Source organism: Musca domestica, unplaced genomic scaffold (genome assembly GCF_030504385.1).
Source record: "Musca domestica strain aabys unplaced genomic scaffold, Musca_domestica.polishedcontigs.V.1.1 14, whole genome shotgun sequence".
NCBI classification, from domain to species: Eukaryota; Metazoa; Arthropoda; class Insecta; order Diptera; family Muscidae; genus Musca; species Musca domestica.
In genome coordinates, this window is record NW_026712192.1 from 5,084,758 (window position 1) to 5,112,753 (window position 27,996).

The 27,996-nt window shown below is 37.6% G+C and overlaps 2 protein-coding genes across 4 annotated transcripts in view; one reads left to right on the forward strand and one right to left on the reverse strand.

The window, feature by feature from the left end:
- Positions 1–21,767, reverse strand: part of LOC101897370 (mucin-5AC) — a 65,863-nt gene extending 44,096 nt beyond the window's left edge. Inside the window, exons 1-2 of one of the 3 annotated variants that reach the window (XR_009341696.1) lie at positions 21,529–21,767; positions 21,329–21,460 (exon numbers count right to left, since the gene is read on the reverse strand). Coding sequence is in view for 2 of the 3 variants with exons in the window: in XM_059119146.1 (XP_058975129.1) it covers positions 21,329–21,337 (9 nt within the window). In the remaining variant the exon portion in view is untranslated. Of the gene's footprint in view, positions 1–21,328 lie in introns of all 3 variants that reach the window. The other 2 variants (XM_059119146.1, XM_059119147.1) reach the window with 2 other exon arrangements.
- On the forward strand, positions 4,965–27,986 carry LOC105262288 (putative vitellogenin receptor). Its single transcript, XM_059119144.1, has 11 exons — positions 4,965–5,060; positions 5,145–5,434; positions 9,394–9,816; positions 13,766–14,410; positions 14,475–15,377; positions 21,852–21,996; positions 22,084–22,895; positions 22,953–23,222; positions 23,403–24,461; positions 25,277–26,370; positions 27,844–27,986. Coding segments are annotated over exons 1-11 (5,784 nt in total). The 5' UTR covers positions 4,965–5,058; the 3' UTR covers positions 27,985–27,986.
- The last annotated feature ends 10 nt before the right edge of the window (positions 27,987–27,996 follow it).

Below are 27,996 nucleotides of genomic sequence, written 5' to 3' on the forward strand. Positions count from 1 at the left end.
CATCAAATAATGCGGGCTGTATCGTGATTTCAAGAGGCAGACAGAAAGGAGTATGCTGATCATGAATATATATATTTGGGTTCTACGTCGAATATTTAGCGATGTTAGAAACGGAATAAGAAAGTTAATATAGCCTCCTTTTCAAAGTGGAGAGTATAATAAAAACTGTCTTTAGCAGCCGCAAACACGAGTGCTAATTTCTTCTTCTATGAAAATCTGCAATGAAAACTTTTATAAATCCAACAAAATGAAGAATTTTATAAAGAAATTTGTCGAACAATTCGGGATGATTAATGGGGGATATTACAATATTTTAGAAGTTACAAGTTATTTTAGAAGTACACGTATATGACGTTTACAACGTTTCGACAGTCGATATTTAAAACAAATAAAAAATGGATCTTTGAATACCCTCCACCATTTGAAACGAATTTGTCAATTTTCGAAAAAAATATTTTCCGTTAAAAATTCTGTTGAAATCTTAAAAATACCGAATGCAGCCATTATATTAGGGTCTACACGACTACGTGGACCATTACAATACTCAAATACGAAGCATGAAAAAAAAATCGGTGAATAATATAGCTAAAATCATCAAAATGCCGAATACGGACAGGTACTTTTATAGGGGTGCTGTACGAAGACGTGGACCTGCACAGACAATTTTCTGTCATAGGCTGTAGTATCCATTACGAACTTCAAATACCAAATTTGAGACAATTCCGGTAAATAATGTAGCCAAAATGCTGAATATCGGGATTTACCGTTACATGGGGGGTATACAAAGACGTGGACCTACATGACAATTTTCTGTCTTAGGCTGTACTATCCATTATAAACTTCAAATACCAAATTTGAAACATTTCCGGTGAATAATGTCGCTTATATCACCAAAATACCGAAAAAGAGAGGTACCATTATATGGGGGCTATATCAAAACCTGCACCTGTATGACTCATTTTCAATATGAAAAGTCCTGCAGACATAATACTCATTTGAGTAAAATTTTATCAACCTACTTTATTTCGTTCGGAAGCCAGAGTGATTTCCACAGACGGACGGACATCGCTAAATCGACATATAATTTTATGCCGTTCAAGAATATATATACTTTGTGGGGTCTAAAATAAATATTTCGATGTGTTACAAACGGATTGACAAACTTAATATACCCTCCGTATTATCGTGGAGGGTAAACACAAATCGGTTGAAAGTGAAAAAATCTATCCGATTCGGGCTGATATTGCATATATAAGAACAATAACCGTGAAATCGGATGAAGATATATATTGAAGCTATAATCCAATCTGAACCTATCTTAAATTTGGCAGAGGTACTTCTGTCATCCGGTACCAAATATCATTGTTGTGGAGTGCTTATTACGCATGTGAGGGACTTAAACACGAAATCTGATGAAACATATATATGGGAGCTATAGCTATATCTGAATCAAATTGGATATACTTGCTTCTAGGATAGGATATGCCAAAATACATCCTATTTGGGCGAATTGAAATCGGGCGAAGAAAAAAATGGAAGCTGTATTCAAATATGAACCGATCTCTATAAAATGTTATACACTTATTTCAGAGCAGTATCTGATATTTTGTGCCAAAGATCATTGTTGTGGAGGGCATATTACGCACGTAAGGAACTTAAAACCCCAAATCGGATGAAACATATATATGGGAGCTAAAGCTATATCTGAACCGATTTTCACCAGATTTGATATAGTTGCTTCTAGACTGAATTCGATCGGATGTGCCAAAATTCAGTTAATTTGGACTTGTATTGGCCATTTTGTGCACAAATAACCGGTTGAAGTTTATGTATCTAAATTTGAGCCGATTCTCACCAATTTCAATAGGTTTCGTCTTTGGGCCAAACAAATATTGTTTTGAAAAATTCATCTCAATCGGATACTCTCATGGACGGACTGACATGTATAATTCGACTCAGAATACGATTCTATAAAGATCCTCATAAGTAAATATGGGTCTATATCGTTCCCTTCTCCATGTCACAAACAAATGCGCAGAGACATAATAAACTGACCACTATGTGATGTAGGAAATAAAGAGTACTCTCTCGATTCGATTTGTTTGAAACTCTGTAAGTTCAGGCTACTTGTAGTCCCTTCCCACGAAGGGTTAAATTTTGAATAATAGAGAATCTCGTATACCAGGAGGTATTCATATTGATCCAAACTTTATACGAAGTATTTTTTGTCAAACTTACATCCGGTTTGAAAAAGAGTTAAGGCTATACAGCGACTATGATCAAAAATGTATTTCATCAAAAATATGCTTGAAACTCAGACTAAACATAAAATATGCACCCTTCCACTAACCCTCATACCATACACTTTTTCTAGTATGTATCTCTGAACTGCGTTGTTTACAAACCAGTTTGTTAAAAGCCATTTGCCAAAACCAAATATGATTTAGAACGCCCTCTTACATGAAAAAGATAAACTTGTTGGACTGTACACAATTATGGTAGTGATTGTATCGAATTTGCAATACAGTACATTAGAATTGTATTCACGGTTCATGGATTTGCTGCTAATTTGACTAGTGATTATTTACAAAATATTGAAGTATACTTTTAGGCGGAGACGTTAACTGACAACCAATGAATATTAACCCACAGTAATAGTCAGACCATTTTTTTTAATAAATTTGATTTTTGTAAAATAGTTCATGTGTGGCCGAATTGTGGTCGGTATTGGGTACATGCGACAAAAAGTTCTTTTAACTCTTAAAATCTTCAAAAAACAATAAATCCTTAAGACTCCGCGTCGCTAAGTGGTGAGTGTGTGATACTGTCTTTTTGGCTTTCCTTTTCACTGCAAAATTTCAGATCATTAAGCTCGTCTCTAATGAGTAATAAACAAATAAATCATAAACATATGACATTCGCCCTAACAAGGCTAAACTCAACAAATAAAAAAGCTAAGCTAAGTTCGGCCGAGACGAATTTTTAATACCCTCCACCATTTGGAAGGAACTTGAAAACAGTTCAGAAATTTTGTCGAAAAATACCGTTTAAATGAAGAAGAGGATCTGCAAAAGCAATTTTTATACCCTCCACCATCGTATGGAGAGTATATAAAGTTTGTCATTCCGTTTGTAACACCTCGAAATATACATTTTAGATCCCACAAAGTAAGTAAGCGATGCCCGTCCGTCAGGCCGTCTATCTGTCTGTCCGTATGTGGAAATCACTCTAGCTTCCGAACGAATTGAAGTAGATTGATAAAATTTTTCTCAAATTTATATTATGTCTGCAGGACTTTTGGTATTGAAAATGGTCCACGATAGCCCCCATACAACGGTACCTCCCGATATTCGGTATTTTGATGATTTTTGCGACAATATTCATCGGAATTTTTTCAAATTTGGTATTTGAAGTTCGAAATAGATACTACAGCCTAAGACAGAAAATTGTCTATGCAGATTCACGTCTTCGTATAGCCCCCATATAACAGTACCTCCCGATATTCGGCACTTTGTTGATTTTAGCAATATTATTCACCGGAATTGTTTAAAATTTGTTATTTGAAGTTCGTATTAGATACTACAACCTATGACAGAAAATTGTCTGTGCAGGTCCACGTCTTTGTATAGACCCCATATAAGGGTACCTCCCGGTATTCGGTATTTTGATGATTTTAGCGACATTATTCACCGGAATTGTTTCAAATTTGGTATTTGAAGTTCGTAATGGGAACTACAGTCTGTGACAGAAAATTGTCTATGCAGGCCCAGGTCGTCGTATGGGCCGCATATATCAGTACCTCCCTATATTCGGTATTTTGACGAGCTTAGGTACAAAACCCACCGAAATTGTTTGAGATGTCGTATTTGAAGTTCGTAATGGATGCTACAGCCTGTGACAGAAAATTGTCTATAAGACCTGGACCAGTCTTCGCACAGCTCCGATATAACGTCACCTCCCTATATACGATATTTTGATGATTTTAGCTACATTATTCACCGTTTATTTTGAATATGGTAATGGCTTATGACAAACAATGCCTATGTAGGTTCACGTCGTATAGACCCCAATATAACGGCTATATTCGGTATTTTTACAATTTTAAGGATTTTATTTTTTGAAAAATTTCAAATTCGTTCCAAATGGTGGAGGATTTTCAAAGTTCGGCAAGGCCGAACTTACTGCTATTTAACTTGTTTTTCTTAGTTTCGCATTTGAATATTGTAATGCCTTATGACAAAAGTTACCTATGCAGGCCTATGTCAGCTACATTCGGTGTTTTTAAGATTTTAACAGAATTTTTAACGGATTTTATTGTTTTTGAGAATTGCTAAATTCGTTCCAATTGGTGGGGGATATTCAAAGTTTGGCTTGGCTGAACTTACGGCTTTTTTATTTGTTAAATAATTGAATTGCTCATTTAATATTTTGAAAAAAAAAAAGCAGATAGAGGAAAGCTGACCAAAAATTCAAAAAGAGCTTACCGAAAAACCTTCAAAATCACCCATATCTCAGAAAGTCTAAATAGCGTGTGGGACACTTAAGCCTGGGTATATCCAAACATATGACTACAAAAACTAGCCCCCGAACTGTTTTGGCGACATCTGTCGCGAGTGAATATACTAGAATATTATTGTCATTAGATTAATTTGTCATTGCATATATGTACGAATATGTATATGAAAAAACAAAAACAACAACAGAATTTCGAAATGTAACGGTATACCAGTGTTCGAATAGAAATTCCATGAATTGGCATTTATGATCGCTGCAAATTGATACGAAATAGAAGAACTGGAGTAATTTCGAATTTGTCATTTGATTGATTGTTCAATCGATTGTTCGTTCAGTTGAGGTCAGGCTATTAGTGCAAGCATTTTGCAAAGCACTATAAAGTTTGGCTTAAATTGTTTTTTGTTATTGTATTTTTTTTTTGTGTCGCAAAAATCTTGATTTATCGAAAAAAATACTACTTTGTTAAATTTATTATTGTTGTTAATTAAATTTTGTTTAAAAAATCTTGAAAAACTACTTTCGCAACAAAATAAATTCAAACGAATGTAAGTGCATGAATGTGATACCTAACCTCAAATACGAAGAAGAAAACAAATATTAAATTACTCAAAACTAATGTGTTTCCATAGGGCTTGGATTTCACAACGTCCGTTCCAGAATAACGTTCGCAAAAAAATTCCCAATGTCAATGAATTTTCCACCACCAGAAACTACGGTGGCAGACCACTATGTTCCCGTTCGCTTGTAATTTGCATATTTGCTGTTCTATGTGTCCTCCAACAAATGATTCCAAATGTCGAAGCCAGAGGTCCATGTAATGAGGATCAATTCGCCTGCAAAGATGGTCGTTGCATTTCGAAGACAAAAATGTGTGATGGTCGCTACGATTGTTCGGATAATTCTGATGAAATTGATTGTGGTAAGTACGGGCTACAAATGGTGATCGGATTTCTTTGTGTGTGAGAGAGAGAGAGAGAGTATGCGAACACGTGTGCGGTTTCTGCTCTCTTCAATCTATCATTGACTGACTCACTAACTGACTGATTGACTCACTTAACGATTCATGAAAGTCCAGGCGAAACGGCTAAAGCTTAAATCTTGAAAGTTTGGGTAAGGGTCAATCTTGATCCGAAGGGGTCAGATAAGGCTGGGCTTCGTACTAGAACGGCACAAAACGTATTAAAAGGTACTAAATAGAGCACCGTTTGTATTTGAGGAGAGCTGGAACTCTTAAATTTGGAATGAGGGTCACTGATAGAATGTATAATAGATTGTACCAAAGGACTTTTGGAAATTCGAATAAAAAGTGTACGAAAAGTAATAAAATGTACAACGTTGGTACTATTTCGTATCATTTAAACGGTTAGAGATAAAAAATTAAATTTGAAATGAGAATAAGGGTTGAGGAATATTCGCTGTAAGGAGATAGTTTTCGAAGTGGGTCCTCATGTATACGAAAAGTACTAAACGGTACTAAATTTGGCAGCTGGAATTCTGAAATTTGAAATTAACATTACTGACAGAGTGTAGGATTGGGAAATTGAGGTATTTTTCGAAATTTGTACTAATGTGCACGAAAAGTACAATTTAAATTAGGAGAAACGAAAGGAGATGGAATCGGAGTGTAGGATTGGGATATGGAGTTAGTTTTCGAGATTTATACTTATGTATACGAAAAGTACTAAGTGGTACTAAATTTGGAACAATTTTGAATTGTTGGAACGAACCAGTAGAGCTGGAGTGCTAAAATATGGAAATAAGGTTACTATTGCATTGTAGGACTGAGAAATGTAGGTAGTTTTAGAAATTCCCCTTTATGTGTACTAAATTGTACTAAATTTGGTACAATTTAAATTTTTGGGGTAATGGATGGATTTGAAATCCTGAAATTTGAAAATTAATATCGCATTGTAGGATATGTGTATTCAGGAAGTTTTCCAAATCCGTATTTATGTGATCAAAATGGTACTACATTTGGTACAATTTGGATTTGGGTGAACCAATTTATATTTGGTATCCTGAAATTTGAAAATAAGATCACTGTCGGAGTTTAGAATTAGAATATGGAGGTAGTTTTGGAAATTCGAACTAAAATGTACTAAATTTGGTACTATTTGGATTTGGGTGAACCGATATTGAAATTTCGAATTAAGATTACTGTTGGAATGTAGGTCTGGGGTTTGTAGAATGCTCTCGTAATTATGTGTACTAAATGGTAATAAATTTGGTACAATTTGGTTTTGGGTGAATCTATTGGTTCACCCTGGTATCCTGGAATTTGGAAGTATGATTACTGTCGGAGTATATGATTGGGATATGGAAGTAGTTTTGGAAATTCGTACCTATGTGTACTAAATGGTTCTAAATTTGGTACAATTTGAATTTGGGTGAACCAATAGAGTTGGAATCCTGAAATTTCGAATTAAGATTACTCTTGGGATTTAGAACTGGGGTATGTAGGAATCATTCGTGGTTATGTGTACTAAATGGTACTAAATTTGGTGCAATATGGATTTGGATGAACCGATAGCACTGGAATACTGAAAAAGGGAAAATTAGATCTTTATTGGAATGTATGAGGCAGTGATTATGGAAATTCGTACTTATACGTACTGGTACTAAACTTGGTACTAAATTTGGAAATAAGATTTCTATGAGATTGTACGATTGAGATTTGGAGGTTTTTTTGGAAATGTGGAGTGTAGGATTGGGGTGTGTGGGGAATTTTGGAAATTCGTACTTATCTAGACTTGGTACAATTTGGATTTGGGTGTACCAATCGGGCTAGAATCCTGAAATTTCGAATTAAGATTACTGTTGAATTATAGGTCGTTATGGAAATTTGTACTTATGTGTATCAAATGGTACTAAATTTGGATATAAGATTTCTATGGGTTTGTATGATTGAGGTATCGAGGTTGTATTGGAAATTTGGAGTGTAGGATTGGGGTATGCAGGACATTTTGAAAATTCGTTCTTATGTGTACTAAATTTGGTACAATTTGGATTTGCTTGAACCCAAAGGCTGGAATTTTGAAATTTAAAATTAGGAATACTGTTAGAGTATAGGATTGTGTTATGTAGGAACTTTTGGAAACTTGTTCTTATGTGTGCTAAATTGTACTAAATTTGGTACAAATTGGAATTGTCTGAACCTACATACAGAGTTAGAGTTCTGAAAATTGGAATAATTTTTGGAAATAAGTACTAGAGAGTACAAAAGGTAATAAATGGTACACAATTAAGTATTGATTGAACGGATAGAGTTACATTTCTGAATTTTGGTTTTGGGTTCAGAATTGGTGTGAAGTAGAGATTTTGGAAATTCATTCTTTGCAAATACAAAAGTTACGAAAAGTTCTAAGATTGTAGTATACTTCTAAAATGATTCCAATCGGTATTGTAGATATGAGAATTTGGTATGAGAATCAAGTTTGGAAAGTAAGTTTATATGATCGAGGTTTTGGTAATGGGAACTAAGTGCACGAACTGTACTAAATGGTACTAAATTTGGAACAGCTTGGTTTAGGGTGAACGGATCTAGCTAAGATATTGACATTTTGTATTAGGATCCCGTTTGGTGGTAGGTTTGTGATAACGAGGTGGTTTTGGAAATGTGTACAACAAGTACACTAAAAGTACTAAATAGTACTGAATGGTACTATATTTGGTATTGGGTGAACAGATAGTGCTTGAAATCTGAAATTTGGTATTAGGATCGCTGTTCATTGGTAGCCTGACATATGGAGGTGGTTCCGGAAATGTGTACTATAATTGTACGAAATGTACTGAATGGTACTAAATTTGGTAATGGGTGAAGGGATAGAGATACAATTCTGAAATTTCATATTTATATTACTGATGGCACCTGTTTTGTTTGTACAAAAAGTACTAAATGGTACTAAATTGGGTATCGAGTGAAGGAATGGAGCTGGAGTCCTTCAATTTTATATTAAGGTCTCTCTTGATATCTCTTGAATTGAGATATGATGGTGGGTTTGGAAATGTGTACTATAATTGTACAAAAAGTACTAAATGGTACTAATTTCGGACCACTGCTGGTGTCAAGGATGGAGAGATGTAGGTTGTTTTTAGATATGCGTACTAAATGTTACTAAATATTAAGTGAAGGAAAGAGCAGAAATTCTGAAATTTGATATAGAGGTCACTGTTGGAACGAATCATTGCTTTTAAGGTATTTTTTCGCTGACGAAGTAGCGGGGACTCGCTTGTAGAAAATATAACTTTGCATTTTCTTTTTTAACTAGTTATTCAATATTTCAAAATTGCATGATCGCAGCCTATAGTTCGATCGAAACACCCATGACTCTTTGGACGATATCTATTTCCGGACATTTGCGTTCTTTTTTGTGGTGAGGTCTAAATTAAAACCAGTTAACAACGGACAAAAGTAGAGCGGGTGACTACATGATACCCCACACCACAGGGCACAAAAACGGTTGAAGCATACACATCGGAGCTATAGCTATATCTGAACCGATCTCCAACAAATTCAGTCGTAGGTGCTGAAGTACATTCAGTTCTCGCCGATATTACAAATTTGGTACTCAATAAACGTGAAATCGGATGAAGACATATTTAGGGGCTATATCCAAATTTATGCCTGTAGGACACTGTGGGAAAAAATGAATTTTCGTACTTTTAATTCTGAGTGCTTTCATGGCATTAATACCAGTTTTATTCCGTAAATAAATAGTCACCTGTAGAGTAATTAGACTTTTTTAAATTGTTGTTTTTTTTTTTTTTTTTTTTTTTTTTGTAACCTAATAACCAATTTCAATTTTTGAAAATTTTATCTGAATATCAAATAACCCTCATTAAGCATTTTCTATATATTTTTTTTTATTTTCTCTGCAGATTTTAAAATGTGTCGCAAACCGAACTGGTTTCAGTGTACTCTCCCAAATGGTCCTTGCCTCTCATCGGATCTTTTGTGCAATGATGTTGAGAATTGTCCCGGCGGTGAAGATGAACAGCATTGCGCCCATCATGAACGTAGTGGTGCTTCCGACTTTGGCATAGGTGGCTGGTTGACGGTTCATCGAAATTGTACCCAATTTGAGTATACCTGTAAATCGGATAAACTATGCATACCGCTAAATTTTATGTGTGATGGCAAGCGTGATTGTGCCGATGATTCGGATGAGATTGCCGGTTGCCTTCGTGCGGAGGCAAGTTGTACGGGATTTTTCTGTGCCAACAAACGTTGTTTGGAGAGTAAGAAATGGGTTTGTGACAGTGTAGATGATTGCGGCGACGGCAGTGATGAGAAGATTTGTGGTAAGTGTGGGAAAAATAAAGGATAATTGTTGATATGGTATTAGAAAAAAAAATATTCTTAAGGAATGCACGATCAAAAAGAAAATCTATAATCATTTAAAATTTTTATAAAATACGTGAACCTTAAAAAACATACGTTAAAAGTCCATAAAAAATTCTCAGAAGCGATTCTTAAAAAGACAATTACAAAAATTTTGAAAAAAACAAGTAAGCAAAGGCTATAGTCGTGCGGGCCGACTATGTGATACCCTACAACACTACAATATGTTAGAAGCCCCTTTATGTCCTAATCCATTTTGGAAGATTTCGCGGTACACAGCCCAGATATTACCCTCAGCATTCTGACCAGGGACATTTGCCCAATATTTACGCACTCCGTCGTGGTGTTAGTTGTTGTGGTCCATTTTACAGCTAAAAATAATTCAATGGTCATCCAAAATGCTAGAATTCTTCCCTGTCCTTAACGCTCTTCTCAGGCGTGTCGAATGGCTTCAATTGTGTGATCAGGAATTTTTCTCTGTTTTTGGTTCATGTGAACCCCTAATATTTTGCGATCATCTCCAAAAGCAGGAGGCCAATCTGTATCTTCAAATTTAGACTCATCAATATTTGCTTGCCTACAATATTTGGATATATTCGTAAACGAAATCGGCATAAAAAAGCCAGAAGTTCGCCCTCTGTGTATTTCGGATATCGCCTGTAAGTAATGTTGGTATTTTTCAGACAGAAATATTGGTCCATTCTTCCCACTGTCCTAAACTCTAACTTCATGCGAGATTTCGTGTCCTTTGGTTTCTATTTATGACCTTTATAACGGATGCAAAATCAGGAAAATTTTTAGTTGTTGGTCCATTTCAACCCCTAAATATATTGCGGACATTTTTGAAAACAATAGGCCTAGCCCTTCTGACCCTAACCCTACCCTTTTCGTGAAGATCGGACGATAATTGCGATATGCATTTAATATCCCCAACCTGTGTTGTAAGGTGAAAAAATATTACAAAATATTATAAGTCAAATTGAAAAAATCGCATGCGATAAAAAATATGAAAAAAATAAAAAAATGTCACAAAATACTACAAAATCTATATTAACATCTTTATTGGTACATTTTTCTGCGATTTTTTTTAAGTTTTATACCTTTATGTCAAGAGGGCATTCTGAATTGACAAAATTTGTCAAAATCGGTCCAGCCATTCTTGAGATATAAGCATTCTAGCTCACATCCCCTTCCTTTGTATATATACATTGTATATATTTCGCTATATATATGCCATATATTAATTATCGGTATCTACGTAGCGGTCAGAATTGACCTGTTCGTCTATTTGTTATTTCGCCGGGATTAAAAATATTCGCGGTTTAATGGAAAATTTAACTTTTATTTAACACAAATGTTGTGGCCTATTTAACCCACTAAATATTACCCGATGACCATCAAAATTGGAAGGCTTCTGCCCAGCCCTAAGCTCTAGCCCCATGCTAACTTCCGCTTTGATTGGTCTATAATTGCGAGGTGTAGAGCAACTGCAAAATCAGGAAATTTTTCAGTTTTTGGTCCATTTCGACCCCTAAATATTTACAATCATCTCCAAAAGAAATAGGGTTCTATTCTGACCCTAGGCCCACCTCCATTCTAAATTTCGTGAAGATCGGGCCATAATTGCGACCTGTAGAGTGATTACAAATTAACATGGACAGACGGACAGACGGACGGACGGACATACATAGCTAGATCGACTCAGCTCGGCGAGATAGGAAGATCCATATATACTTTCCTATGTAGGAAATCAATATTTCGAGGTGTTACATAATTTTTGGCCCAATCAAACTTATAATATCGGGGCAATAGATAAATGTAAACCCAGTTTACCAAATGGAAACATTCAGCTGAATATGCACGAATTCGTCCAATTTTCGCTGATACGGGTGAAGGTATAAATTTAAGATATATCCAAATCTTTGACGGTCTCGATAAAATGTGGCACAGGTATTTCTGAGCCGTATGTGATATCTGACACCAAATATAATTGTTTTGGAGTGTACATTGACTTAAACACCAAATCCGATGAAATATATATATATGGGAGCTATATTTATATCTAATCCAATTCGGTTCCGAAATCCATCCAAATTGGACGAATATTGCACATATTACGCATAATAAAAATACAAGCAATATCGGTTTGAATATCCAAGAACCATAAAACGATGGACACTTTATACGGGCCATATACCAAAACGTGAATCTTAGGGTGAGATGAAAAAAAACTGCATTCAACTGAAGACTGCTGTAATTTCTAAGCCACTCGTCTGACAGCTGTTAAATTTATTCCAGTGACAGTTCATTATATTGTTTACTAGTGTACAAAAGCGTTTTGTTGAGAATTCTCCAGAAAAAAAGTTATTCGTGATGGAATTCAAGCGTGATAGTGTGATTTCTTTTTATTTGGCTGGAAAACCACAAGTGGCTATCGTTAGAACACTCCAGCATTTAAATGAGAATAAATCTTTTGTGTCTCGTACCATCGCTCGTTGCCGTGATCCTGGTAGCGTAGTCTGACGTCAAGGAAGTGGACGGAAGAAAACAGCAACATCAGCAGAAATGGTTCGAAAAGTAAAGAAGCGACTTGATCGTCGCGTCGCAGAGGCCGAAAAATGGCTCGTGAGCTGAACATATCGCAATATTCCATTCGGCAAATATTGAAAAATGAGCTCGGGGTAAAGTCATTCCAAAAAGTGTAAGAACTAGCACCGCAACAGAAAGAAAATAGATTCAAATGAGCTAAAGAGTTGCTTCGCTTGACCGAAAGTGGCGAACTGCCGAATTTGGTTTTCTCCGATGAGAAAACATTTGTTGTCCTGCAGTTTGTAAACAAACAAAATGATCGTGCTTACTTGCCAAAAAGGTCAGCTGAAAATGTGCTCCTTCGGTTGACCACCAGAACTCAAACGCCGGCCATGGTGATGGTGCGGGCCGCCATAACATGGTCACTCTCCGCTCGTAGTAATCGACAGTGGCATTAGAATAAATGCCGAATATTATCGCGAAAATATTCTGGAGGGTGTATTAAAGCCTTGGGCACGCAAACATTTTGGCCACAGACCTTGAACATTCCAACAGGACTCAGCACCATCGCACTCAACACGCACCACCCAAGAATGGTTACAAAATGAGGTTCCTCGCTTCATTTTCAGCGCAAAATGGCCACCAAAATCTCCGGATACCCATCAGTTGGACTATTGTGTCTGGAGTATTTTGGGCAAGCAAGGTTGGCACTAAAAATACCAAAGTGTCGATCACCTCAAGCAAGCACTTCTCCGGGAATGGGCCAAAATACCACAGAGCAACATTTGGGCAGCGTGTGACAGTTTCATTGGCCGTTTGAAGGCCATAATTCGTGCCAAAGCTGACCAATTCGAACAAATCTAAACTTATTCTAAAATTTGACACTATTTCCGACATCTTAGGCTTTCATTCAATAAAATTTAAAAAACAAGATGTAAAAATTATGGCGTTTGACTTTTTTGCAGTTTTTACCCTGTATACCTTTGGTCGTTTTCAGGTTTATTGTACACCAAATGACCGATATCAGTCCAAATGACCTGAATTTTGGCACATCTGATCAAATTTTAATTTAGAAGCAATACATTAATTTTGGTGAAAATCGGTTCAGATATATCTTTATCCGATTTGGTGTTTTCCCTCAAATTCGTAATATGCACTCCACAAGAATATTTGGTACAAGATATCAGATACAGCCCAGAAATAAGTGCCTAAAATTTTGCCAAGATCGGTTCAGAGTTGGAAATAGCTCCCATATATATCTTCAACCGATTTCGGGTTAATTGTGCACCATATGGAAAATACTTGTCAAAAAGTCCTGACTTTTGACTTTCCCTTACTTTTAATATCGTAGTTTCTAAATTGTTTATATTTCCCTTCCAGCCGATGACTGTACTCCGGAAATGGACAAATTTCTTTGTGGCAACAACATGACTTGTCTTCCGCTAGAAAAAGCCTGTGACGGTGTCATTGATTGTCCGGATCGAACCGATGAATCATTTCGTTGTAATCAAACAGCTAACAGTTGTCAAAATAAAAAATGTCCTCCAGCTGCCAAATGTAAAATGATGCCACAATCGGGAGCGGAATGTATATGCCCCAGAGGATTTAAACATTCGCTGGCCCAAGATGTGTGTGTGGACATTGATGAATGCGTCGAACAATTTGGTGTCTGCAGTCAAATGTGTATCAACACCTTGGGTAGTTATCGCTGTCAGTGTGACGAAGGTTATATGCTGAAGGAAGATAATCGAACGTGCGAAGCGGTCGGTGAAGAGGCTTTACTGCTGTATACGACCCAGGTGACGGTTATGGGTGTCAATTTGCGTTCGCGTCGTGTCTATACAGTGGCTAAGAATCTGACAAAGGTAATAGGCGTGTCATACAACGGTGAGCATATCTACTGGACCAATATACAAAACGAAGGTGAAAGTATAGTCAAGGCCAATCCGGATGGTACACAGCAAGAGATTTTGCTGACCTCCGGCCTAGACGCTCCCGAGGATTTGGCAGTAGACTGGCTAACTGGTAAGTGGGTTGAGAAATAAGACAAGATAAGAATGTCATTTAATGTGACGATCTGCATTTTCAGGCAACATTTATTTTTCGGATAATGTTATGCATCATATTGCGGTCTGCTCGAATGATGGCCGCTATTGCACTGTCCTGGTCACCGATGATGTTCATCAACCGCGCGGAGTGGCTTTGTGGCCTCAACGTTCCCAGATATTTTGGTCCGATTGGGGTGTAATACCCATTATTGCCCGTGCCTCCATGGATGGCACAAATTCCATACGCCTGGTAACCGATAAAATCCATTGGCCCAATGGTGTAGCTTTGGATATGTACAATGATCGGGTATATTGGGTTGATGCCAAGCTGGCCACGATTGAAAGTGTTCGATCGGATGGCAAAGATCGTCGCACCGTCTTAGAGGATATCCTGAAACATCCCTATGGTTTGGCCATATTTGAGGATAAACTTTACTGGTCCGACTGGGGCACAAAATCGATACATTCGTGCAACAAATTCACTGGCAAAGATCACAAAATCATAACCAAAGATCGCACCATTTATGCGGTGCACATCTATCATTCGTCGAAACAAAAGAAAGTCGCCCATGAATGTGAGAGGGCCCGCTGTTCCCATTTGTGTCTGCTGGCCGAGAACAACCGTTATAGTTGTGCCTGTCCAGATGGTATGCAGCTGGGTCCGGATCATTTGCGTTGCATTAAGACCCACAAGAAGCAGCGTCTGTTCCTGGGTGTTCGAAGCAATCTCGTCGAAATGGAACACACAACATTTGGTCGCCACACAGTTTCGTCTACACATAATTTAGACCTGTTCATCCATGAAATGGCCTACAACAATATCAACAATACGGTTTTTGTTGCAGATAATTATCAGCATGTAATAGGAGAATTCAATTTAAAGGGACAGTACATGACGAAATTGGTGCGTGCTAATTTGGGCAATGTTACCGGTTTGGCTTTTGGTAAGTTGTCGTAGAGGCGTAGAAAATTTGAAATTGATATCAGATATCCGAAATGTTCACGCGAATTCGAGTAGAGATAGAGAGAGAGAGAGAGAGAGAAACGCGCTCGAATTGGGAGAATATTTCCTGGAGTACAAAAAAAAAATATAGTATACTGACCGTTTCTATGCCACTCGAATAAGAGTGAGTATGGTTTGCTATTTTTCGAGTGGGAGTAAATTCCGCTCGTGTGTATAAAACTCAACATCGATCGGTAAACTCACCACTAGAACTGTTCGCTTGTTTACCAACATCAAATTTGATGTGCCGACAGACAGTAGCTGTTCTGCTTTCAATGAAGTAGGAGGTCCGGTTGCTTGATGTGAAACATATACAATCAAAGCTTTTGCATTAGTGGGTAGCTAAACCTGGTCTAGAGGCTCTCTCTAAATCATGAAGATATTTTCTCATATGCTTTGGCGGATGTCGACTTAAGTGTGATTGATGGGTCGCTTGCAATACGTTCTGCTGTTTTTTTAACTTCTTGGCCTTTGTACACGATTCACAGCAAGATCAAAAATATTTTCCACTCTATTTCACTCTTAGAACATACATTTACTCTTTTTCGAACATATGAATTCCCACTCCAAAAATGAGTGGGCTCCCACATAAAATAAAAGAGAAGAACCTAATTTCTAATAAAATCCGTACTCTTCAAGCCCTCCTGATCGTGAGTATGCTTCACTTGGGAGTAAGCTTAAATGTTCCCACTACGGATAAATTTTTGACTATATCGAGTACTCGATTCTTTTTAAATCGTCAAAATGCAGAATATCTGATGTGCGCTATAGGAAAACATAGACCTAAATATGAAATGTTCTGCCACCGGATCTAGAACCTATAACGAACTACAAAAACCAATTTATAGACAAATCCGTAGAAAAATGTGAGTACACCAAAACGTGGACCTATGTAAACACTGTTCCGCCACCGGAGCTAGAACCCATAACGAACTACAAATCGGGAGGTACCGTTATATGGGGCAATCGCAAAACGTGGACCGATATACCTCATCTCATCCTAGACACAATGAAAACTACTGTTTTAAATTTTAAAGCGTGATTTCAACAGGCAGACAGGCCTCGTTAAATCGACTTGTATGAATGTATACTTTATGCGGTCTACGGCGGATATTTAGAGGTGTTACAAACAGAATGACAAGTTTAATATACCCTCCTCCCCAAGGTGGAGGGTATAAATCAAGTAAAAAAGCAATAAGTTCATCCGGGTCGAACTTTGAATACCCTCCACCATTTGGAACGAATTAGGACATTTTCAAAAAAAAAAAATAATAATAATAATAAATAAATAAATTAAATTCCATTAAAAGTTCTGTAAAAATCTTTAAAATACCTAATATCGGAAGGTGCCGATATAAGGGGGGGGATATACGATATTGTGGATCTATATAGACAAATCTATGTCTAAAGGTAAAGTACTCACAAAGAACTCTTTGTTAGAATTTCAGACAATTCCGTCGAAAAATGTGGAAATATAGGGGCTATACGATATCGGGGACCTATATAGACAATTTTCTTTCAGGGAGAACTCCTCGTGTGGATTTTCAGACTATTCCATTGGAAAATGTGGCTAAAATTATCAAAATATCGGATATCGGGGGGTATCGTTATATGGGGGCTATATGAGAGCGTGGACCGATATAGCCCATCTTCGATCTCGACCTGCCTGCTGACAAAAGGGGGATCTGTGCAAAATTGGCTTTCTATCTTAATTTGTTTTGACTGTAGCGTGATTACAACAGACGGTCGGACATCGTCTTAGAATTTTACGCTTATCAAGAATATATATACTTTGTTGGGCCAAAAAAGATTATTTCGATGAATTATAAACGGAATGACGAACTTAATATACCCTCCATACTATGTATGGTTAAAAAAAAACGTTAAGAAAATTTCGTCAAAAAGTACTGTTTAAATAAAAACCTTTATATGGGGGTTATGCGCAATTTTTTGTCTTAGCCATTAGAACAAATACGAAATATAAAGCAATTTCATTGAATAATGTCGCTAATATCAACAAAATACCGAAAAAAGTGTGGTATACGAATACGTGGACCTGCATATATAATTTTCTGTCATGTCAAGTATCTATTACGAACTTTAAATACAAAATTTGAAACAATTCCAGTAAATAATGTCTCTAAAATCAGCAAAATACCGAATATCGGGAGATATCGTTATATGGTGGCTGTACAAAGGCGGGGTCCTGCATACGCAATTTTTTGCCACTGGCTTTAGTACGTATTATGATCTTTAAATACGAAATTTGAAACAAATCCAGTCTATAATGTCTCTAATACCCATTAAAATACCGAATATTAGGAGGTACTATTATATAGGGACTATTCGGACATGAACATCTTCCACTTTGAAACAATTCCGGTCTATAATGTTGCTAAAATCATAAAAATACCGGATATTAGGGATACCGTTATTAGGGGGCTATCCGAAAACGTGGGTCATGCCTGTCCCACTGACAAAGTACACATGTGTTTTTAGCCTTCTATCTCTATTCGTTCGTGATTACAATACACAAGCAGACGGACATCGCTTAATGGGCTTAGAATTTTACGCTGATCATGAGTATATATACTTTATGGGGTCTACGACGAATATTTGGGGATGTTATCCATAATATGGTGGAGGGTATGAAAATATTTTTATAAAAATCAATATACACTGATTTATCTTTAACATTCTATTTCATATACATCGTTTGACAATCAGTTCTGATATTCAAAATACTGAAAATCAAAAATTCTGCTTAATATTCAAAGTACATGTTATGCCAATTAAAAAAAAGTGCAAAAAAGAGATATACCGCTTTATAATAAAATACAAAAATTTAAGAATCAAACATACTGTCTGATTTACAAATGCACCATTTAGTTATCAAATGCACTTTTTCATCGATTATCAAATGCCCCGAACTTGTTAATAAAATACAATATTTTATAATCAATAATTTACAACTGATATTTAAAGAACTTTTTTAAAAATCGAATGCAGTGCTTGATATTCAATTTCGATAATCAAATAAAATGTTAGCAGTCATATATACGGCTTGATAATAAAGTGCGATTTTGAATAATCAAGCATAATATTACGTAATTTGGGTTTAATATGGATGTTATATTATTCCCCGATTCAAGTTGCTTCAAACAAAATGAAGCCCTTTTTAAAATGCGAGTCTTACAATTCTGTATTCAATAATTCAGACACGTTATAGTGTGATTTTTTAAATTTGGCTGGAAAACCACAAGTGGCTATTGTTAGAGCACTCCAGCATATAAATCTAAATAAATCTTTTGTGTCTCGCACCATTGCTCGTTACCGTGATACTGGTAGCGTAGCCCGAGGCCAAGAAAATGAACGCAAGAAAACAGCAACATCAGCAGAAATGGTTCGAAAAGTAAAGAAGCAAATTGATCGAAACCCGCGTCGCAGTGGCTCGTGAGCTGAACATATCGCAATATTCCATTCGGCAAATATTGAAAAATGAGCTCAGGATAAAGCCATTGAAATTGCAAAAAGTGCAAGAACTTACACCGCAACAGACTCAAAAGAGCTAAAGAGTTGCTTCGTTTGGCCGAAAGTGGTGAACTGCCGAACTTGGTTTTCTCCGATGAGAAAACATTCTTTGTTCAGCAGTTTGTAAACAAACAAAAAGATCGTGTTTACTTGCCAAAGAGGTCAGCTGAAAATGTGCACCTTCGATTGGCCACAAGAACTCAAGCGTCTGCCATGGTGATGGCGTGGGCCGCCATAACAGCCGATGGTCACTCTCCGCTCGTATTAATGTCGTATATTATGGAGAAAATATTCTGGAATGTGTATTGAAGCCTTGGACACGCAAACATTTTGACCGCAGACCTAAGATATTCCAGCAGGACTCAGCACGTGCCACCCAAGAATGGTTACAAAATGAGGATCTTCGCTTAATTTCCAGCGCATATTGGCCACCAAAATCTCCGGATACCAATCCGTTGGACTATTGTGTGTGGAGCATTTTGAAAAGCAAGGTTGGCACTAAAAATGGGCCAAAATATCGCAGAGCAACATTCGGGCAGCGTGTGACATTTTCATTTGCCGTTTGAAGGCCATAATTCGTGCCAAAGGTGACCTATTCGAAGAAATCCAAATTTATTCTAATATTTGATGCTACTTCCGACATTTTTGCTTTCATTCAAAAAATTTAAAAAATGTAAAAATTATGTATATTCAAAATATTTATTCGAGGAAGAAACTTAAAAAAATTGTCGAAAAATACGTTTTAAGCGAAAACCGTTATATGGGGCCATACGAAGACGAGAACCTGCATACGCAATTGTTCTATCCTCCACTATGGTATGAATGCTATATTAAGTTTGTCAAATCACTCTAGCTTTGGTTTTGGTATAGCCTCCATATAACGGTACATCCCGATGTTCGGTATTTTTATGATTTTAGCGACATTATTCACCAGAATTGTTTCAAATTTGGTATTTGATGTTCGTAATGGATACTACAGCCAATGACAGAAAATTGTCTGTGAAGGTCCGCGTCATCGTATAGCCCCCATATAACGGTACCTCCCGAATTCGGTACTTTGATGATTTTAGCGTCCTTATTCACCGGAATTGTTTCAAATTTGGTATTTTAAGTTCTTAATGGATACTACAGCCTATGACAGAAAACGTTATGTGCAGGTCCACGTTTTGGTATAGCCCCGATATAATAGTACCTCCCTATATTCGGTATTTTGATGATGCAGGTCCACGTCGTCGTACATTCGGTATTTGTAATAGGCTGTACCCATTAAGACCTTCAAATAAGAAATTTAAAACAATTTCGTTGAATAATGTCGCAAATATCATCAAATATATGTAGGCCATACGAAGACGTGGACCTGCATAGACAATTTTCTGTCATAGGTCAAAGTATCTATTACGAAATTTTAATCGTAATAGATACTTTGAATATCGCCGCTAAAATCATCAAAATACCAAATATCGTGATGTTTCGTTATATGGTGGCTATACGAAGACGTGGACCTGTAAGCGAATTTTTTTGTCATAGGCTTTAATATCCATTACGAACTTTAAATACGAAATTTGAAACCATTCCTGTCTGTAATACCAAATGTCTCTAATACCAAAAAAATACCAGATATTGCAAGGTACTTTTACGTGGACCGGCATAAGAAATTCGTAGTTAGGTTGTAGTACCCATTAAGATACAAAATTTGAAACAATTCGGGTGAATAACGTCGCTAAAATTATCAAAATATCGAATATCGGGAGTTATCGTTTTGTGGGGGCTATACGAAAACGTAGACCGACATGTTCCATTTAAGAACTTACCTACTGGAAAATACACATGTGTGCAAAATGTTAGCCTTCTATCTCAATCCGTTTGAAAGATAGCGTTATTACAACAGACAGACGGAAATTCCTAAATCTATTTAGATTTTCACGTTGATCTAGAATATAAAAACTATATAGGGTCTGTCATAAGTATTTCGAGGAGTTACAAAGGGAATGGCAAAGGGTATATACCCTCCATAGAATGGTGAAGGATATAATAACAGTAGGAGTCAAAATGTTTAAAATGGAGTAAGAATTTACCCTGAGAGTGAAATCGAGTGAAAATAATTGTTTTGTTTTCTGAATTGTATGTCCGTGTGTACCCAACAGGTCTGTCATATTCTTTGTTGCTTCAGATTGACGACAATGCGTTCTAAGACATTAGTTTTTGATCCGAAGTAGCTCTTAGAAAAACAGAGAATGTTCCAGGCGTTCTCCCGCTCGAATTTGAAAAAGGAGTGAAAGTGGCGTAAATACGAGTATTTCTAAGCTCTGCCTAGGATATCAGTCTAACAAAGATTTGCAGAGATTCTGCTTCTGAGCTTACCTTTATCATATTGCCCTCTAAATGGAGCAGTATTGTTCGTGTAGTACTTGATTTGGAGCTTAAGATGACGGTTAACCGATTTTTCTTTCGGATGCTAGATAGAAATATGTTCAAGAAACTTCATCCTCTTTGCTGCAATAAAATTCAGACACTCGTCATCAGAATCCCACTTCCCTTCTCTTGCTTGGTCCCACATTTACCTTCATGATTTTCTTCTTATTCTGGTGTTTATTTGTTGTTGGTGGACTTAGACTGCTCCTTTCATGTTTTCAGTCTTCTCCTTTGAATTTGCTCCCAATAATTGTTTCACGTTTTTATATAGCCACCATTAGAGAGGTGCCGATGGCTTTTAGGTATTCTTTATTAGGATCCATTATTAGGCAATAAGAGACTTCAATGCTCAATATTTATCCTCTTTTAAATATTGAAATTGAATACATATTTCAACCGGAAAATTTTTCATTTTTGACATATTTTTACAGAGCTCCTGCCAGTATTTTATAAAAATATTCTTGAATTTCAGATCACTTGTCGTATTCTTTATATTGGAGTGACTCGGAACGGCATGTTGTTGAAGTTCTCTCGCTGCAAACCAAACAACGAGCCATTGTTTCGTTTTTCTCGGGCATAGAGGTTCCCATAGGCCTGGCTGTCATACCGGACGATGGGTAAGTTCAGATAACGACAATACAAATTTCTAAGCTTTTCCAAATCAATCAAGTTTTAATGTATCACTTTAAAATTGTTATTTTCAGAATTATGTTTATTGCGTTGAGATCGCGGCACCATGTCCACATCGATCAGAAATCGTTAAGTGGCACGGGGGAACACACTCACGCCTTCGAAGATGAGTTGGGCGATGATGATATTCGTTTTGCCACCGATTTTGAAACAAAAACCCTCTATTGGGCCGATAGTGATTTTGGCCGTATCTCCTTTTCCGATTATCGCAATTTAAGGGCCTACACTTTTCGCGGTCGCCTAAAACGTCCATATTCCATTGCCATTGTTGATGAAGACTTGTTCTGGACAGAATTGAATTCGAATATTATTCACTGGACGCATAAAAGCAACATGGGACCATTGAAACGTTTCGATATTGAAGTAAATCGCGAATTGTATAGCAGCGTATCTTTGCCTGCCAAAATTCCCATATTGGCCAGTTCGTCACCAATTGTTGTGGATCATCCCTGCCAGCATTGGAACGGTGGTTGTTCACACATTTGTGTAACATTGGGTAAATTTGCCTCGGCATGCCTTTGTCCGGCTGGTTTGGTATTTCGCGATGCCACCAATCGTAGCTGTATTGAGGCACTGGATTGTGAATTCCGTTGTAATTCTGGCGAATGTTTGACATTGTCGAGAAAATGTAATGGACGTAAAGATTGTCCTGACGGTTCGGATGAAGAGAATTGTGAAAATGGCAAGGGTCATAAGCCGCAAGTCATCTGTACCATGGGCGAATTTAGATGCCACAATGGTGAGCAGTGTGTGGAAGGCGATCAGCGTTGTGATGGCAAGAAACAATGCCAAGATGGTTCCGATGAGGAGCATTGCGAGAAATTTGGTAAGTTTGGATTTGTTAAGTCGGTTTGTAAATCTGATTTTGAAATGGTTTTCTTAGATAAATCAAAATTCTGTCACCGCCATCAGCATGTCTGTGATAATGGCAATTGTGTGGACTTTAGTGTCATGTGTGATGGTTTCAATGATTGTGGTGATAATTCCGATGAGGCCGACTGTCGCCTGGCCCGAGGCAAAGATGTGACCAACCCCAGGCGCATATGTGGCCCAGATATGTTCCAGTGCAATTCCGGTACCTGCCTCTCAAAGAGTTGGGAATGTGATGGAAAAATTGATTGCAAGGATGGATCCGATGAACATGAGAAGTGTGGTAAGTAGAAGTAATTTAACCTCCAAAGTAAGAAATTGTGTGAAGCTCCTTAAAGTATGCTACAAAATTGCTCAACATAAATGTAGAAAAACCAGCTTTACATATGACTTTAACATTATGTGTATCCTAGCCTTAAGTAATATATAAAATACCATCTCATTTGCATCTTCCATCTTTCAGGTATTCGAGAATGCCCTCCGAACATGCACAAATGCCTGTTGGGCCAATGTATTGATCGACGGCTGGTGTGCGATGGCAACAATGATTGTGGCGATACTTCGGATGAAATGAATTGCGACATGACGGCGGGCAAAAAACGTAAAATGGCTTGCGGTGATGATCGCGTGCCCATGTTTGAGTGTCCCAGTGATCCAAATGTTTGCCTAGATATGTCGGCCAAATGCAATGGCACCGCCGAATGTCCACGAGGCGAGGACGAGGTAGACTGCGGCAATATTTGTAGTATCTATGAATTCCATTGTAAGACAAGCAAGGAATGCATTCGCAATGAATTCACATGTGACCACGAGAAAGATTGTGCCGATGGTTCGGATGAAGAGAACTGTGATCATCATGGAGCCTGGAATCGTACCACAAATACAAAACATTCCCATGAAATGGCTTGCGGTCCCAACATGTTCGACTGTAAAGATGGACAGTGTGTTGACGAGTCACGGGTCTGTAATGGTTTCGATGATTGTGACACGGGCGCGGATGAAGGTCCCCTGTGTAAGACCGCCTGTGATGCCCAGGCTGGCCATCCAGTGTGCCAAAACAAATGTCGTCCCACACCCTCGGGGGCGGTTTGTTCATGTTTCAGTGGCTACAAACTTGATGCCGATCATCGCAGCTGCTTGGACATCAATGAATGTCAGGAAATGGATCCATGTGCCCAGTTATGTGAAAATACCATGGGTTCCTATCGTTGTTCTTGCTTCCCCGACTTTATGATGCGTCCCGATAAGACTTCGTGTAAATCTATTGAAAGTGAAAGATCATTGTTGTTCACCACCTTTGATGAGGTACGCAGTATGACGGAACAACCGATTGTCTTGAAGGTGGCTTGGAAGGCCAACGATTCCAAGGTTCTAGGATTCGACGTTAATATACGTTTGCGTAGAGGTTATTTCACCACAGAGGGTGAGAATGTTTTGTATATGGTCGATATTGATAGTGGTGAGATTAAGGCGGCCTTGGAAGTTCAAATGCCAAGCAAAGTCGGAGTGGATTGGATAACGGGTAAGTTGGGATAGCGATGGCTAAAATTTTGCACACGTGTTTATTTTTCCAGTAGGCAGGTTAAGTTTGTAAATGGGCCATGAAGGTCCACGTTTTCATATAGCCCCCATATAACGGTACCTCCGGATATTCGGTATTTTAATGATTTTAGCGACATTATTCACCGGAAATGTTTCAAATTTGGTATTGGAAGTTCGAAATGGATACTAAAGTCTAAGACAGAAAATTGTCAGCGCAGGTCCACGTCTTCGTATAGCCCCCATATAACGGTACCTCCCGATATTCGGCATTTTGATGATTTTAGCGACATTATTCACCGGAGTTGTTTTAAATTTCGAATTTAGAATTCGTAATGGGAACTACAATCTATGACAAAATTTTTTCTATGCAGGTCCAGGTATTCGTTTAGGCCCCATATATCAGTACCTCCTCATATTCGGTATCTTGACGATTTTAGGTACAATATTTACCGAAATTGTTTGAAATTTTGTACTTGAGGTTCCTAATAGGAACTACAAACTCTGATAGAAAATTGTCTATGCAGGTCTAGGTATTTATATAGCCCCGATATAACGGTACCTCCCTATATTCGGTATTTTGATGATTTTAGCTACATGATTCTCTCGATTTTTTCGGGTTTCGCATTTGCAGGTCCACGTCTTTGTATAGACCCAAATAAAACGGCTATATTCGGTATTTTTTAGATTTTAACAGAATTTTTAACGGATTTTAATTTTGAAAATTTCCAAAGCTAAAGACTTTTAAGTTTTCCAAAAGAAAAAAGAATATTAAAAAATGTCACATTTTCTTTGCAGGTAATGTCTATGTGATCAGTCGCGCGGAGCAGTATCAAATAGAAGTTTGTTCATTTACGGCCAAAATGTGCGGAGCGGTGATTAAAGTTCAGCCAAGAGAAACAATAAAAACGCTCGCCGTGGATGCCTACAATAGACGGCTGTTCTTTGTCATTATGCAAGCTCACACCTTTGGCAGTCATCGATCCCGCATAACCATGACTAGCCTAGATGGTGGCGGAAAACGTGATTATTTACTCAATAAAGATAATACCTTTATTACCACACTGGCCTGTGATCCCTACAAGAAAATCCTTTACTATACAGAATCGTTGAGTAAAACTCTACAGGCCATTAGCTATGGATCGGGTTCGAGTCGCACACCCACAACTCTCATACAAAAAGGCAATGTGGTCATACATCCTTCAGGCCTGACATGGTATGAAAATCAAGTTTTCATTGTGAATATGGGAGCTCGAGAGGCGGTACGCTGTTATCTCTATGGATCGAAGGCGTGCAAGGCCTTCAACTTGAATATTCTCAATGCTGAGGATATTTTGGTGGATGGCATTTCAAGGCAACCGATGAATAGAAATCCCTGCACCATGGCCAAATGTCGTGGCATGTGTGTTCAAACCGAGTTCAGTTACGAATGTATGTGTGGCGATTCCATTGTTAGTGAGAGTAAATATTGTGATTCGAACAATGAAATCTCCACGAGTGCCCTGCTCAAAAACCGCGCCAATGCGGCCGAAGATGGCGAAGGCTCATCGCATGCTGTACTCTTTGTCATGCTTATGCTGCTGGCTGTCGCACTGACAATTTGTGGTTTGGGGTATTTGTATTATCGTCGCAAACAGCAGGGCCAACGTGATTTCATTCGTAACCTGCAATTCCAGAATCCGTTATCATCGCTGTTGCCGCATCAGAGAAGTGCCAAGACCTCAACCCTGGACAGTGGACTCATCAGCAACGGAACGGGAAGTTCGACGGGAACCACAACGGCATCGTTCGATGTGGACAACGATCGGATGTTCTTTGGGTCGAAAATTCAAAAATTTCTTCGCGGTTCGACGACCAACAATAATACGGAAATTCTCCTCGAAACGGCCAAGGTAAGATGAAATGACAACTGTGGCGTAGATGGGCTGATATTTTTTTTTTTTTTGAAAGGGACATATTTATCGCTTCCCCCAATACCAAATTTAGTACCATTTAGTACAATTTTGGTACAAATTTCCAAAACCAACTAATTTTCTCAATCCCATAAACCAACAAGGACCTCAAAAATAAAATTTCGAGATTCCAGCCCTATCCCTTCCCCCAATACCAAAATTAAGTACCATTTAGTACTTTTCGTATAATTGAAGTATATATTTTCAAAACCACCTCCAGATACCAACGAGACTTCTATTTCAAAATTTCAGCCCTATCCCCTTCCCCAATGCCAAATTTGGTAATATTTAGTACTTTTCTTACAAATATGGCACACACTTTCAAAACCACCTCCATATCTCAATCCCAGATATCCGTTCCCCAATACGAAATTAGGTACTTTTCGTACAATTTTAGTACACATTTCCAAATCAACCTCCATATCTCAATCTCAGATATCAACAGAGTCCTCAATATCAAATTTCAAGATTCTAGCCTCATTACTTCACCCAATACCAAATTTAGTACCATTTAGTACTTTTCCTACAATTCTAGTACGCGTTTCTAAAACTACCTCCATATCTTAATCCCGGATACCAACAGAGACCTCAATATCAAATTTCAAGATTCCAGCCCTATCCCTTCCACCAATACAAAAATTTAGTACCATTTATTACATTTCGTACAATTTTAGTACACATTTCTAAAACCACCTCCATATTTCAATTCCAGTTAACAACAAAGACCTCAATATCAAATTCCAGGATTTCAGTTTTATTCCTTCACCCAATACAAAATTTAGTACCATTTAGTACTTTTCGTACAAATATGTACCACATTTCCAAAACCAACTCCATGTGTCCAGGCTACACATGAACAACGACCCTAATACCAATTTTCAAAATTCAATATCGTTCACCCAATACCAAATTGTACCAAATGTAGTACTATTTAGTACTTTTCATGCACTTGTAGTACACATTTCCAAAAATCACCTCTTTACCACTAACCTACCACCAACAGGGACCTAATGCAAAATTTCAAATTTCCAGCTTCTTTAGTTTACCTTAAACGAAACTGGTCCAAATTTAGTGCCACTTAGAACAGTTCGTACACTTAGTACATATTTCCGAAACCATATTCAAATATCTAACGTACTTCTCAAACTTGATTCTCTTACCAAATTTCAGGTTTTTATCTCTGTCCTTTCAGATAATACCAAATGGTACCATACTAGAAGTTTAGTATCATTTTAGTGCTTTTTGTTGGTTCTGGCAATTATTTCAGCAATCTTATGACTTATGCCAGCAAAAATGATACCATTCACTTGACGGATTTTAGAGATCCCTCAGACCCACCTTAACCTATCTAACTACGCCACTCGTAAAATTACAACACATTAAAATATTCCCCAATACATTTTCGTTTTACAGCCTCAGGAAATTTGCGCCATGGAAAAGAGTCGACAATCCATTGCCCTTGTACCAAATATCATGGTTGAGGAACCCGACAATGATATCACCCGAACAGTGGGAGATTATGACGATGATGCGAGAGCCAGGCTGGTACCCTAGATGAGAGAAGTC